The 15,331-nt window shown below is 49.8% G+C and overlaps 1 protein-coding gene across 1 annotated transcript in view; it reads left to right on the top strand.

Annotated features, from left to right (window-relative positions):
• Positions 1–3,940: 3,940 nt before the first annotated feature.
• PADI4 (peptidyl arginine deiminase 4) overlaps positions 3,941–15,331 on the top strand; it is a 52,479-nt gene continuing 41,088 nt past the window's right edge. Inside the window, exon 1 of the mRNA XM_017852166.1 lies at positions 3,941–4,055. Within this exon, the coding sequence (XP_017707655.1) occupies positions 3,964–4,055 (92 nt within the window). The 5' untranslated portion in view covers positions 3,941–3,963. The remainder of the gene's footprint in view (positions 4,056–15,331) is intronic.

The raw sequence follows: 15,331 nt of genomic DNA on the forward strand, positions 1-15,331 counted from the left end.
GCTAGCCAGCCAGTCTCTGGGACAGGAGCTCAGGTGGCCACAGCCATCTGGGCCCCAAATGCCTAGAGGGTATTGGGCAACTCCCAGAACACCTTTGCTTCCTCTATGTGAGTTGGGCTGGTGATTCTGCCTTTCAACAGGAAGAGAGGCCTCTTTCTCCCAGGTTTCTGGCCTGGGTTCTGAGCCAGTCACCATGTGCAAGAGAGTTCACTCCCCAACCCCAAAGGTCCCCTTTGGGCTCTGAAAGGGTTAATGCCATCGGCAAAAGAAACAGCCAGGCCAGGTTCTCAGGGATCTTCACAGGATCCTGTCTAAGTACTGGGCTGCATGCTGGGAACACAAACAGCCATGGTGTTAAGCCACCAGTGTTGAGTGACAAGTCTAGGCACTGGCCTTACTCTCAGGCTAGTTGGGAGACGGGCATTTAAACACAAGATGTGGCAAATCTTGGAAAAAGAATGAAGCGTCCTGCTAAAAAACTAAAGAGGGGCAAAGATGAATCTACAACATCCGTGCAAATAACCACAGACACGGGGACAAGGGATGCATGGCTACGCGGTTTATGACACTGAAAACTTGCAAACAACCCCCATGTCCATCAGTAGGGGAGCAGCCATGTCAGGATGCAGCCGGAGCTGCAGGCACAGGTGGGGCATGCACCAGCCCCATGTCTGTTGGCCTCTTATTCCACTGCCCTCAGCTCCTGCCCTCAGCCCTGCCTATCACAGAGTCCACGGCCCCTGTTCTGCTGTGAGTGACCCAGTGTGTTTCTACAGAGGCTTTGCTTCCAAAGTGCAGCCGTTTTCCCTGAGTGTGTGTGTGTGTGCATGTGTGTGTGTTATAAACCTAGTTTTGTGTTGCTCCCTGTGTAATTGCAAATAACGTGTAATCTCTTTTGCTTCTCCTCTGTCTCATCACTCCCCTGGGTCTCTGGTGGAGGACCCCAGGGCTCATCCCTCGGCCTTCTGTCTTCCCCATCCACACCTATTCCCTAGGGGAGCTGGAGATGTTGACATCTCACAGTTGTATGCTTTCCAGCCTGGTCCTGTCTCTTAAGCTCCAGAATCATGTGTTCAAGCGTCCTACAGGGCATCATCACACCAAATCACACTTGGCAAAGCCAGGACCAAACTCCTGATCTGCACTGTGCCCACCCCCACCCCTCCCTCAGCCTTCCCTGCCCAGCTGCGAGCAACTCCATCCCTCCAGGGCCTCAGGCTCCAAACTGCGGTGGCGGCCTCCATCCCTCTCTCTTTCTTAACACCCCTCATCCAGTCTATCTGCAACTCCTGTTGGCTGTATTGCATCACAAAATGTCCAGAACCTGACCCATCCTCCCCTCCTCCACTGCAACCACCCTGGCCTGAGGCCCACCGTCTGCCACCGGCCTGTCTGCAGTGGCCACTTCACAGGTCTCCTGGCCTCTTCGCGGATCCCCTACAGTCTGTTCTCACATCACAGCCCGAGTGATCACGTTCAAGCAAGTCGGTTCGCGGTCCTCCTCCTCTGCTCAAAATGACTCCAGGCTCCCCACATTACTTGGAGCAGAGGCCAAAGTTCTTAGGATGCCTGAAAGGCCCTTATGATCACGCCCCTGCCACGGGCTGCTCTCCCACTCCCTCACTGCATTTCAGCCACACTGGCCTCTTTACTCTTTCTTGAACCCGCCAGGCATGTCCCTGCCTCAGGGCCTTTGCACCGACTGCACTGGCTGTTCTCTTGACCTGGAACATTCTCCCTCCAGTTTTCCACATTGGCACTCAAGTCTTGGCTCAAATGTCGCCTTCTCTGGCCACCCTACTTGAAATTGCAATTAGCCCCTTGCCCTGTTTTCCTAGTGGCCCTTATCCTGTCATTGTTCCTTTTTTTACCCCACTAACATACGATAGAATTCACTTACTGCATTCATTGCTTACTGGCTGTCTCTCTCCCAACAAAAACAAACAAAAAGGCTCTATGAAGGCAGGATTTTTGTCCGTTTTGTTCACAGCGTATCCACAGTGCCTGGAACAGTGTCCGGCCATCAGCAGGCACTCAATAAGTATTTGTTGAATTAACAAAACTGCTTTGGGGCTTGTCCTCTGCGGCTCATTCACAGCAAATTTAAACCCCAAACTGCTGAAGAAAATAAGAAAGCAAAGAAGAAACAGAAGAAAACAACCTCAGGAGACCTAAGACTTGGGGTAGAAGCCAGTCCTCTCACTGATATGCTGCGTGACCGTGGGCAGGTCCCACCCCTTTCTGTGCCTCGGTCTCCCCTTCTGCAGAACAAGGACTGGACTGGGTGTTCTCTAAGGGCCCTCCCAACTCTAACAATGGACAGCTCCCTCCTGCCACTTTCCAGTAGAAACTCAAACTAGAAACTCAAACTAGTTCTAATCACGCGGTCAGCCAGAGAAATCGGGTTTATTAAGACTTACTGTGTGCAGGCAGTCACGTAGATGCGTCAGAACGTCAGACCTGGCCACGTCATCATCTGCTGGTACAGAAGATAAGCTTCGAGCCTAGAGAAGGTGGTCTGAACTCAGATCCCCACTGTGGGGCTTGTGAGACCTTGGGGGTCTCACTCAATCTCTCTAAGTCTTTGTGGCCCATCTACACATGGGCATCCTGATAGGACCCACTCCATGGGGATGTTGACATGAGGCAGGATTTGAACTAAAGCCTGCTTGATTCCACAGCCTGGCTCTGAATTAATGAGGCAAATTCTTTGCTTCAAAGCCAAAGCAAGCAAACAGAAATGAACACAAAATATCCAACCTGCCGAAAGCTCTATGTTCACGCCAGACCCCCATGCATGCACCCTCTGACTGCTCCTTGTTGGGACCCATCTGCCACCCGCCAATTGCCTTATTAAAGGTAGTGCCTGGTACCAACGGCCCAGGTGCAACCACAGCTCTGTGGCCGCATGGGCGTCCCCCTGGCAGGCGTGGCCCACACCTGCACTGTCTGGTCTGACAGCCAGAGGCCCTGGCAAGAGGCAGGTATCCTGGAGCATGCAGAGAACGTCAACTTCCACCCCAGGAAGCTCATCTCCTCCCAGCTCTACTGCATGCTAGCTCTGGCACTTTGGGCAAGAGCTAGTCACTTTTACTCTTTGAGCCTCAATTTTCCTTCTGTAAAATGGATTGTAATAATAAGCCCATCTATATCTTGTCTTGTAGCGAGATGTAGCTGTGATACAGTCTGGAAAGCACGTGTCATACAGACAGGCAGCTAATGAATGTCACACTCTGGAACTGGACACCTTTGTTTCCAATTCTGGCCCTACCACTCTTGAGCCGTGGAACCTCCATTTTCTCCTCTGTAAAATGGGTACAATAATGGCACCAACCTCAGGGGGCTACTATGAGGGTGAAATAAGGGGATAATGGTACTACCTAGTTCACAAGTTTGTCTTAATGAGCTATTCCATGTGGTGCAGGAAAACATGCCTGGCGTAGAGGAAATACCAAGAATGTGAGCTGTCATGTGGGTGGCCCAGGTGGAGAGACTTGTCCCAAGCCTGGTTGGTCTTTGAACGTTTAGCCTGGCCTGTGATCGCTTACCTAAAATCTCCTTGCTTTTCCCACCTTCTCCTTTCTGATACCCCTATTTGACATAGGTGAGATTGGATAGATCAAAGTGTTCAGGGCCTCCAGGCAGGGATGGGGCTATGGGCACGTAGGACTGGGATCCAACCCCTCAGCCCCACTCTCCACCCCACGCTTTCTGAGCCATCCATCCTTCTCAGGAAACGACAGAGCCACCCTGCCACTGGTACCAGCATGGACACCCACCTAGAGGTCCAAGGGGCAGCCCCAGCGCAGAGGAGATTTTGAGAGCCCACACCCCTGACCTGAGTGGGGAGGGGTTGAGCCTCTGGGCCACAGACCGCAGGTGCTGACTCATGGCCTCCGCTGGGCGGTATAAAGGAACCAGCCCAGGGGCTTCCTACAGCCAGAGGGACGAGCTAACCAGACAATGGCCCAGGGGACATTGATCCGTGTGACCCCAGAGCAGCCCACTCATGCCGTGTGTGTGCTGGGCACCTTGACTCAGCTTGACGTCTGCAGGTGAGAGGGGCACCTTCTGGGGTTTGGGGGGCAGGTCAGGAGATGCTGGATGAGCCAGTTCTACTGACACAGAGCATGTGTTTGGGCCAGGCTCCAGGCTCCAGCCTCTGCAGCCACTGCCAGGGGAGCAGCTGGAGAGAGAAGATCCCAGCAGCCGTGGGCAGTGCCAGTCTCATGGCTGTGGGTTTTTTGCCATGTACAAGTGCAAATTCCCCAGGACCACACCACAGATAAATTATTGTGGGGCAAACTAGGCCAGCCATCTTCCTGTCTTCATCGAGGCAACAGAAACTTACAGAGGGTCTGTGATTTGCTCAAGGTCACACAGCAAGTGTGCCCTGGAAGTAAGTTTAGCCCCTGGGCCTCCTGGTTCACAGCACAGTTTGTTACCCCACATCTCTTAGCTAAGCCTCTCCGTGGGTGTGTAATAGTGTGGGTGGGGATGGTGAAACGGAGCTCTCTGGCGTGGCAGAGACTGAGGTAGGAAGCCTGGACCTGCTGCTGGCTAGCTGAGAGGCCTTGGGCAACTGAGCCTCAGTGTCCTCATCTGTGAAATGGGGATAATACTCACATCATGGGCTGGTTATAGGAATTCAATGTGAAAAAATGTGCAAATGTTGGTTGAGTGCTTAGCACAGTGGTGGGCCCATCCCTGGTAGTTTTTATTCACTCATTTAACAAACGCTGTTTGCCATATGCCCTGTGGCTGGGTCTGGGTTAAACGAGAGAGTGGAGGAACGCTCTCAGGGAGTGTGCAGGGTCGTTGTTGTTATTGTAGAACAGGAATTAAAAGAAATTTTTAAATGTGTAAGCAGAAACTCAGCTCTGTGTTAAAACAAACAAACAAACAAAAAACAATTTTCCCTGAAAAAAAAAAAGAGCTGGAGTCCCTTGAAAATTAACTGCCTTGTTTTTTTTTTTTTTTGTGGCTAGTGAGCGTTGTTGCTCCTCCTTTCCCAGGCATCGTGAAGACCCGTTTCTCTAGCTGTGCAGCTGCAAGGCCACTAGACAGATACACTCAAGCCATAAAACATGTTTTCCTTAAAAGTAAAACTAATATAATGCATGTCTCAATTAAATAACTGTCTTTATTTCTTTCCCCCTGCACAGATCTCCCCCCACCCTGTGAAATGCTTAAAATATAACTTAACTCTTTGTTCAGGGCTCCGTCTTTTTAAATGTGAATCCGACTTAGCTAGTGCACCTAAATAATAAATCCTCCTCAACCCCTCGGTCTCTCTGATTCCTGAATTATCCTGCAACAATTGCTGTTGTCAGGAATAGAAGTGGTTGCCCCTGGCTTCCCCATCCCAGGCTGGGCATCGGTGGCCCTAGAATGGTGCCCAGAGGAGTGTCAGGGACATTTCTCTGAAAGCGTCACTTGCTGCCTGAGCCCCAGCTGCCAGATAACAGCAGTAAATGTCGGATGGTCTCCCAGGGCCACATGGGGGAGGCAGGAGACCAAGAAGTTGGGGAGAAAAGGAAAAAGAAAATCACCTGACATCGTTTGAGGCAACCGCAACTCCTCTGAGGATGAGTGTGGAGGAAATGACAGGGCCTCTCCCAGCATGCGCAGGCTAACCCTCTACCCAGCGTCCAGGAGTAGTGATCAAGATCACAGGTGCTTCCTCTGGCCCTGGAGAGGTGCGTGGACAGCGGGTCAGGGTTGGGCAGAGAGGAAGGCACTGCTCATTTCTCCCAGAAATGATGGGGACTCTGGAGTTCACAGGTACCTCAAAATCCTTCTTTTCTCCTCCTTCAGCCACACATTGAGCCCTGTTACTCTATCCCCCTGAACATCTCACATAACAATGGCTAATATTTACATCACATTTCCTACATTCAACTCGTTCAACGGCCTTGGGAGGCAGTTAATATTGTTATTCCCATTTTATAGAAGAGGAAACGGAGGCTCCAAGAAGTTAAGTAACCCACCTCAAGCCACACAGCTAGTAAGTAGGGGAGACAGGACTCAACCCAGGCAGCATGACTCTAGGACCCTCCTCTCTCCCCGTGGGTCCCCAGTCCAGCCCTTCCTGTTGCTTCTTATCTGTTCCTAACATAGCCCCAGACAGTGCCTCCCTCCCATCTCCTGAGCAGCCATCAGCCTCTTCCTGAACCACATAGGTGGGACGGCCACTCCCCCCTCACCTCCACCCACATATGCATACCTCCATACCTTTGCTCAAGCCCTTCTTTCTGTCCCCAAAGTCAGGAACCCGGGAGGCAGAGGTTGCAGTGAGCCAAGATTGGGCTACTGCACTCCAGCCTGGGCGACAGAGTGAGACTCTGTCTCAAAAGCAAGAGGCACAAACACCTACCTGCGGGTCATATAAATTAAAGGTGGCAAGCCGGGTGCGGTGGCACGTGCCTGTAATCACAGCACTTTGAGAGGCCAAGATGGGCAGATCACTTGAGGCCAGAATTTCGAGACCAGCCTGGCCAACATGGGGAAACCCCGTCTCTACTAAAAATACAAAAAAATTAGGAACCATGCCATGATGCACAGGACAGAATAAATAAAGCATTATGATGGCCAGGCACAGTGGCTCACGCCTGTAATCCCAGCACTTTCGGAGGCAGAGGCAGGCGGATCACAAGGTCAGGAGATCAAGACTATCCTGGCCAACATGGTGAAACCCTGTCTCCACTAAAAATACAGAAATTAGCCGGGCATGGTGGTGCGCAGCTGTAGTCCCAGCTACTTGGGAGGCTGAGACAGGAGAATCGCTTGAACCCAGGAGGCAGAGGCTGCAGTGAGCTGAGAGCATGCCACTGCACTCCAGCCTGGGCGACAGAGACTCTGTCTCAAAAAAAAAAAAAAAATTAGATGGGAGTAGTGGCACATGCCTGTAATTCCAGCTACTTAGGAGACTGAGGCACAAGAGTCGCTTGAACCTGGGAGGTGGAGGTTGCAGTGAGGGAAGATTGCACCACTGCACTCCAGCAAGGGCAACAGAGTGAGACTCTGTCTCAGAAAAAAAAAAAAAAAAGTTAAAGGTGGCAAAGCCAGGACTGTCTGACCCTAAACCCACCCTGCTTCCCAGCACACCCTGCCTCCAAATGCTGTGGAGTGGACCCCCCTGGGCACTGCTCCCTGTGGGCAGAGCTTATTCAGCTTCCAAAGGATTTGGTAAAGGCCTAGAAGGAGTGGGGGTCCAGGAGGTGCCAACTGCAAAGGGCAGTGGGCATTCAGAAGCTGCCATCTTCTCTCTCTTCTTCCTCCCAGGGTCTCCTTCTGAATAGGAGACCACTTGATATGACAGTGGGGAGCCTGGGCAAGTCTGTTTGTAGCTCTGAGCCTCGGTTTACCCATCTGTAAAATGGGAAAATGAATACCCCTTGCTGGGTTATGGCAGATTAAATTATATAATGTAACCAAGTGTCTGGCAGAGGGTCCCCTTTCCAATGCAAATCAAAGAAAATGACTAAGGTAAATGTCAATCCTTTTCAGAGGTTTATTTCCAAGGTTGGAAAAGAATACAGAAACAGAAAAAATCTGTGGTCTGTGCTTTTTCCTAAATGGGTCTGAGGACTTCAATATTTAAAGGGAAAAGAGTGGGTATTGGGCTGGGTGTGGTGGCTCATGCCTGTAATCCCAGTACTTTGGGAGGCCGAGGAGGGCGGATCACCTGAGGTCAAGAGTTTGAGACCAACCTGGACAACATGGTGAAACCGCATCTCTACTAAAAATACAAAAAATAGCTGGGCGTGGTGGCGGGCCCCTGTAATCCCAGCCACTTGGGAGGCTGAGGCAAGAGAATCACTTGAACCCGGGGGCAGAGGTTACAGTGAGCTGAGATCGCGCCATTGTACTCCAGCCTGGGCAACAAGAGCGAAACTCTGTCTCAAAAAAAAAAACAAAAAACAAAAACAAAAAACAAAGAGTGGGTATTGGGGGAAAAAGGAAGAAAGAGAAAAAAGATGGGTAGATAAGAGGCAAGTGCTTGCGTTCTTTTGAGTCTTTCATCGGCTTTCACTGAATACGTTCTCCGTGTGAGGCGGGGAGAGGACTAGTCACTTATGCCTTGGGCTCAGTGAATCTATATTGTCACATAAGATAAACACAGCAAAGGAAGAAATCAAATATGCATTTGTTGCAGGTGAGCAGAGGTATGACTTTGATTTCTGTCCTTTGTTCCATGCCTGTGAAGATAAGCTATTCACCGACATTGTCAGGGTAAATTCAACAGAACTGGTTCAGGGGAAAGATCTCAGGGCTCACAAGGAATTTCTTTGTGGGCAAATTGTGAGGGAGGTATGTAGCCTTTTTTTTTTTTTTTTTTTTTTTTTAATCTTTGTAGCTATCTCATTTAGCAACAAAATGGGACCGGGCGCAGTGGCTCACACCTGTAATCCCAACACTTTGGGAGGCTGAGGTCAGCGGATCACAAGGTCAGCAGATTGAGACCATCCTGGCCAACATGGTGAAACCCTGTTTCTACTAAAAATACAAAAATTAGCTGGGTGTAGTGGCATGTGCCTGTAGTCCCAGCTACTCGGGAGGGTGAGGCAGGAGAATCGCTTCAACCAGGGAGGTGGAGGTTGCAGTGAACAGAAATCTCGCCACTGCACTCCAGCCTGGGCGACAGAGCGAGACTCTGTCTCAAAATAAATAAATAAATAAATAAACAAACAAACATAAAAAGTAAGAAAGAAAATGGGGCCGAGTGTGTTGGCTCATGCCTGTAATCCCAGCACTCTGGAAAGCCCAAGTGGGCGGATCACTTGAGGTCAGGAGTTCGAGACCAGCCTGGGCAACATGGTGAAACCCCATCTCTACTAAAAATATAGCCAGGCGTGGTGGTGTGTGCCTGTAATCCCAGCTACTCGGGAGGCTGAGGCACAGGAATTGCTTGAACCCTGGAGGCGGAGCCTGCAGTGAGCTGAGACCATGCCACTGCACTCCAGCCTGGTGACAGCGCGAGACCCTGTCTCAAAAAAAAAAAAAGGAAAAGAAAAAGAAAGAAAGAAAGAAAAATAAAATGGGAGGCAGGTTTGCATGACCCAGTTCCCAGCTTGACTTTTCCCTTTGGCTTAGTGAGTTTGGGGTCCTGAGATTTATTTTCCTTTGACAGCAGTGAGGACTGCATGAGTCTCTGTGTGTGAGGGTGGCAGACACTGAGTGCCACCCTCATGGGGGTGGTTGGTCAGGAGATGGCAGATGCTGGAGTTGGAGGAATGATGTCGCTGTCTGGGGCTCAAGCTCCCAGTGCTGGCTGTACGGAGGGTATTGGAAGTTACAAGAAGATTCAGCTCTGGATGGTCTTATGATAACACACATGGGTCACATGCATGAGGGCATGCACACACCTGGCGTGAACCCCCAGATGTTTATGAAAGTTCCTTGTTTAGGAGCTGAGAACATCTGGAACACAGCCAGAGGAAGCACACACATCTTAGAGTCAAATCCCAGTGGCTCAGTTCCCAGCTGGCCCTTACCTCTCTGAGCCTCAGTTTCCCCATCTAGCAGACAGAGTGGTTATAAAGGTGCCAGACCCACCCATTTGTGCCAGACCCACCTGTTTGTTCCCCTCTTGAGGAAGTCACATGGGACAGAGGGGGCTGAGGCGGACCTAGACCCTCAGTCCACCTGCTGTGCGCCCCTCGGTCTCCATTGTCTTTTGAGCCCCTTATTCATTTTCTTGGTGGGCCAGACACACGGCATGTCCCTCTCCTGTCCCCATGCTCTGACCACAGTGCCCAGGCAGTTGGAAGTCCTGGCTTATCACTGAGGCTTTCAGAGAATGAAGAAAAACAACAGTACACAGAACCAAGAGAATGAACCTCTGGGCTTTGGCAGAGAAACAAGAGCCTTGGTTAAGTTTTGGTTTGGCCAGGTAGGTGTATCATAAATGGAGGCACCTGAGCAGAAAGGCACCAGTGCCACTGGGGCATCTCCTGCCTGGGAACTGCCCACTGCACTCCAGCCTGGGTGACAGAGCAAGACTCTGTCTAAAAAATAAATAAATAAAATAACACCCCTACCCAGTAACACCCACTCCCTGTCTCCCCGGCCCTGCCCCCAGCTTCTGCCTGTGGCTGCATTTCAGCCGGGCATTCAGCAGAAGCTGTGGGACTGCGTGACTGGGGCAGAGCCTCAGTGTGCTCATCTGTAAAATGGGAAGAGGGATGCCTGCCTCACAGTAGCAGGACCTCATAGTGCTGCTGTGAATGTTCAGCTGATGAGACAATGGGTGTAGAACGCCAGGCTCACAGTAGCTCTCAACAAATACCAGCATATGCATTCTCTCCAGCCTCAGTTTCTTCTTCATTTGTAGAAGGGGAACTCCAATAGTACCTGTGTGACAGAGTTGTCATGGAGATGCCTGTAGAGACGGGGTTTAGCCATGTTGCCCAGGCTGGTCTCAAACTTCTGGACTCAAGCAATCCACCTGCCTCAGCTTCCCAAAGTGCTAGGGTTACAGGCATAAGCCACCATGCCTGGCTGTGTGTATGGCTTTTCTGCATAAGAAAGTAGCAATAACAATGCATGCCACAGACATAATGCTTTTTTTTTGAGACAGAGTCTCACTCTTGTCACCTAGGCTGGAGTTCTATGTTGAGACCTTGGCTCACTGCAATCTCCACCTCCCAGGTTCAAGCGATTCTCCTGCCTCAGCCTCCTGAGTAGCTGGGATTACAGACACCCGCGACCACACCTGGCTAATTTTTTTGTAATTTTAGTAGAGACAGGGTTTCACCATGTTGGCCAGGTTGGTCTCTAACTCCTGACCTCAGGTAATCCACCCTCCTCGGCCTCCCAAAGTGCTGGGATTATAGGCATGAGCCACCGTGCCTGGCCATCATAATGCTTTATTTATTCTATCCTGTGCATCATGGCATGGTTCCCTCAGATTCCACTCAGAAATCAGGGTAATTCAACAAACTTGTATTAGCATCTTCTTTGGCAGTGGTTCTCACACTTGAGTGTGTATCAAAAGCATCTGGAGAGTGTGTTAAAACAGATTGCCGCTGGGCACTGTGACTTACGCCTGTAATGTCAGCACTTTGGGAGGCTAAGGCAGGAGGATCACTTGAGGCCAGGAGTTTGAGACCAGCCTGGGCAACATACTGAGACTCTCATCTCTATAAAAAATTTTTTAAATTAGCCAGATGTGGTAGTGTGTGCCTGTAGTCCCAGCTACTAAGGAGGCTGAGGCAGGAGGATTACTTGAGCCCAGGAGTTCAAGTCTGCCGTGAGCTATGATTGTGCCTCTGTACTCCAGCAAGAACCCCTCTCTGAAAAACCAAAACAAACAAAAAACACGGCCGGGCGCAGTGGCTCGAGCCTGTAATCCCAGCACTTTGGGAGGCCGAGACGGGCGGATCACAAGGTCAGGAGATCGAGACCATCCTGGCTAACACGGTGAAACCCCGTCTCTACTAAAAAATACAAAAAACTAGCCGGGCGAGGTGGCGGGTGCCTGTAGTCCCAGCTACTCGGGAGGCTGAGGCAGGAGAATGACGTGAACCCGGGAGGCGGAACTTGCAGTGAGCTGAGATCTGGCCACTGCACTCCAGCCTGGGTGACAGAGCGAGACTCCGTCTCAAAAAAAACAAAACAAAACAAAAAAAAAACCACACATTTCTGGGCCCCACTGCTAGAGTTTCCAACTCAGTAGGTCTGAGCAGAGCCCAAGAATCTGCATTTTTAATATTCCCCAGTGAGGCAGATGCTGCTGTTTCGAAGATCACACTTTGGGAAGCATTGGTCTTTAGGAAGTGCTGGATGCTGGGCACAGCAGGGTGGCACCAACGCAGAGAAAGAGGCAGTCATGATGTGGTAGGAATGGCACCAGGCTGGGCTGCAAGAGGACCCAGACCTGCCATTATCAGCTGGCACCCAGACACGTCACTTTGCCTCTCTGAACCTGTTTTCTCATCTGTAAAAGAATAACAATGGCTCACTCATAGGATGATTGTGAAAACAAAGGTTAATGGCTACACAGAGAAAGGTGACTAGCTTGTCATCTGCTGCAGGTATGTGAACGCCAACTCAGGCAACAGTGTCAGGATGGGAGAAGGTGCCAAGGCCGAAATGTCACTGAGGATGACAGAAATTCTAAATGTCAAACTCCCAGACGGAGGTGGGGAGAATAACCTGACTGCTGAATGTGACTGAATGTCTTGATCAGACTTTCCCGTGACTTTGAGCTGTAAATAAACATTTTTATATTTTCACCTTTTGCCGTTCATATGCACACAAGGCGAAAATTGGTATGCTTATTTTTTTTCTTTTTCTTTTTTCTTTTTTCTTTTTTTTTTTTTTTGAGACATAGTCTCGCTCTATCACCCAGGCTGGAGTGCAGTGGCATGATCTCGGCTCACTGCAAGCTCCGCCTCCCGGGTTCATGCTGTTCTCCTGCCTCAGCCTCCTGAGTGGCTGGGACTGCAGGTGCCCACCACAATGTCTGGCTAATTTTTTTGTATTTTTAGTAGAGATGGGGTTTCATGGTGTTAGCCAGGACGGTCTCGATCTCCTGACCTCATGATCCGCCCGCCTCAGCCTCCCAAAGTGCTGGGATTATAGGCGTGAGCCACCGCGCCCAGACTTTTTTTTTCTTTTCTGTGGAGACAGGGTCTCGCTATTTTGCCCAGGCTGGTCAAAAGCAGTCCTCCCACCTCAGCCTCCCAAAATGCTGGGATTACAGGTGTGAGCCATCGTGCCTGGCCAGCACACTAACTTTTTAAAAAATCGACTACCACATGCCCCTTGCTTTTTCTTTTTTCTTATGAAGATGCTGATTTTGGTTCAAGTGTTTTTTTGATGGCCTGCCACTTTTCCAGACCTCAGCCATCATATCACACTCAAGAGTACAGGGTTTTACCTAGGATCAAGAGAGAGACAAACAGAGGCGTGGCGTGGTGGCTCATGTCTGCAATGCCAGCACTTTGGGAGGCCAAGATGGGAGGATCCCTTGAGCCCAGGAGTTGGAGACCAGCCTGGAGATAAGGAGACTCCATCTCTACAAGCAATAATTTTTTAAAAATTAGCCAGGGGTGATAGCATGTACCTGTGGTCCCAGCTACTCAGCTACTCAGGAGGCTGAGGTGGAAGGGTCACTTCAGCCTGGGAGGCTGAATTGCAGTGAGCTGTGATTGCGCCACTGCACTCTAGCCTGGATGAGAGAATGAGATCCCATCTCTTAAGAAAAGAGAGAGAGAGACATTCAAAGACAGAGGGTGTATTAGTTTCCTGTTTGTTACAAGAAACACAAGACAAATTAAATTTAACAGTTTAGTGGAGCAAATAACAATTTGTGAATCAGGCAGCCCCCTCTACCCAAACCAGAATAGGTTCAGAAAGACTCAGGAGCTGCCACATGGTTGAACAATATTTATGAACAGAAAAAGGAAACTGACTCACAGAACACAGAAGCGAGGCTCAGAAACAGCTGGATTGACGACAGCTTGGCATCTGCCTCATTTGAACATGGTTTGAACAGTTGGCTGCCTGAGATCGGCCAAAACAGTAGTTGGTATAAAAGTAGGTCACGGGTTGTTTACACCTCCAGTTAGGTTATAGCTTACTATGTACAAAGAAACCTTTCAGCCGAACTTAAAATATGCAAAGAGGCAGCTGTGGGGTAAACTTAATATAACACATTGCTGCTGTAACAAATCACCACAAACTTAGTGACTTCAAACAGCACAAATTTATTACCTTCCAGTTTGCAAGATCAGATGTCCAAAAAATGAATCTCACTTGGCTAAAATCAAGGTGTCGGCAGGGCTGCATTCCTTCTGGAGGCTCCAGAGGAGAACTCATTCCTTGCATCTTCTAGAGGGGCCCACATTCCTTGGCTTGTGGCCCCTTCCAGCAACAGCATCACTCTGATCTCTGCTGCCATCACCACAGTTTCCCTGACTCAGACCCTCCTGCCTCCTTCTCATAAAGAACTTTGTATTACCAGAAAGTGGTCCCAATCCAGACCCCAAGACAGGGTTCTTGGATTTTGCCCAAGAAAGAATTCAAGGTGATCCATAAAGTGAAAGCAAGTTTATTAAGAAAGCAAAGGAATAAAAGAATGGCTACTCCATAGGCAGAGCAGTCCCAAAGGCTGCTGGTTGCCCATTTTTATGGTTATTTCTTGATTATATGTTAAACAAGGGGTGGATTATTCATGAGTTTTGGGGGTAAAGGGTGGGCAATTCCCTGAACTGAGGGTTCCTCCCCCTTTTAGACCATATAGGGTAACTTCCAGGCATGCTAATGTATTACAATTAGTGTATAATGAGCAGTGAGGACAACCAGAGGTCACTCTTATCATCTTGGTTTTGATGCGGTTTCACTGGCTTCTTTACCGCCAACTGTTTTATCAGCAAGGTCTTTATGACCTGTATCTTGTACTGACCTCCTATCATACTGTAACTTAGAATGCCTAACTTACTGGGAATACAGCCCAGCAGATCTCAGCCTTATTTTACGCAGCCCCTATTCAAGATGGAGTTGCTCTGGTTCAAATGCCTCTGACACTTGTGGTTACATTGGGCCCATCTGGCTAATCTAGCATAATCTCCCCATCTCAAGATCATTAACTTAATCACATTTGCAAGTCTCCTTTTCGGTGTAAGGCAACATATTCATAGGTTTGGGGGACTAGGTCATCTTTGTGGTCATCTTTGGGAGACCATTGTTCTGCCTACCACAGAGGGTTGATCTCATTTTAAGGAAGAAATCCCTTTTGGTTGGAGTGATAAAGGGAGGATTCATTGGCAGAGGACCCACTGAGATGGGCCTTCCGGGCTGGATTGGATTCTGCAAGAAGGATGTGGGAGGGGAGAGCCCTCCAGATGAGGGACAGGTGATACGCAAAGCCTGGGAGATGGGAAAGTAGGGGGCAGGTGCAAGGAACTGTGGGCCATTCAGTCTGACCATAGCACAGGGAGAGCAGCCCGGGGGACCACTAGGGGCCAGGCCAGGGCCTACCCCCACTCTCTTTACAAAGCAGAGATCCAATATGCCTAACCCTGAGTTTGGGAAAGTTACTTCACCTCTCCGTGCCTCAGCTTCCTCATCTGTAAAATGAACAGTACCCGCCTTACAGGCTGGTGGTGAGAACCGAATTAGTTAATGTGTGGAAAGAATGTGAACAGTGCCTGGAGCAGAGTAAATTGCCTGTAAGTAACTGCTTTCATTTAAGAATATGAAATTGAGGCCGGGCGCGGTGGCTCAAGCCTGTAATCCCAGCACTTTGGGAGGCCGAGACGGGTGGAGCACGAGGTCAGGAGATCGAGACCACCTTGGTCTCAAGGGGAAAACCCCGTCTCTA

The sequence above is a fragment of the Rhinopithecus bieti genome, unplaced genomic scaffold, assembly GCF_001698545.2.
Source record: "Rhinopithecus bieti isolate Rb0 unplaced genomic scaffold, ASM169854v2 scaffold_33652, whole genome shotgun sequence".
NCBI classification, from domain to species: Eukaryota; Metazoa; Chordata; class Mammalia; order Primates; family Cercopithecidae; genus Rhinopithecus; species Rhinopithecus bieti.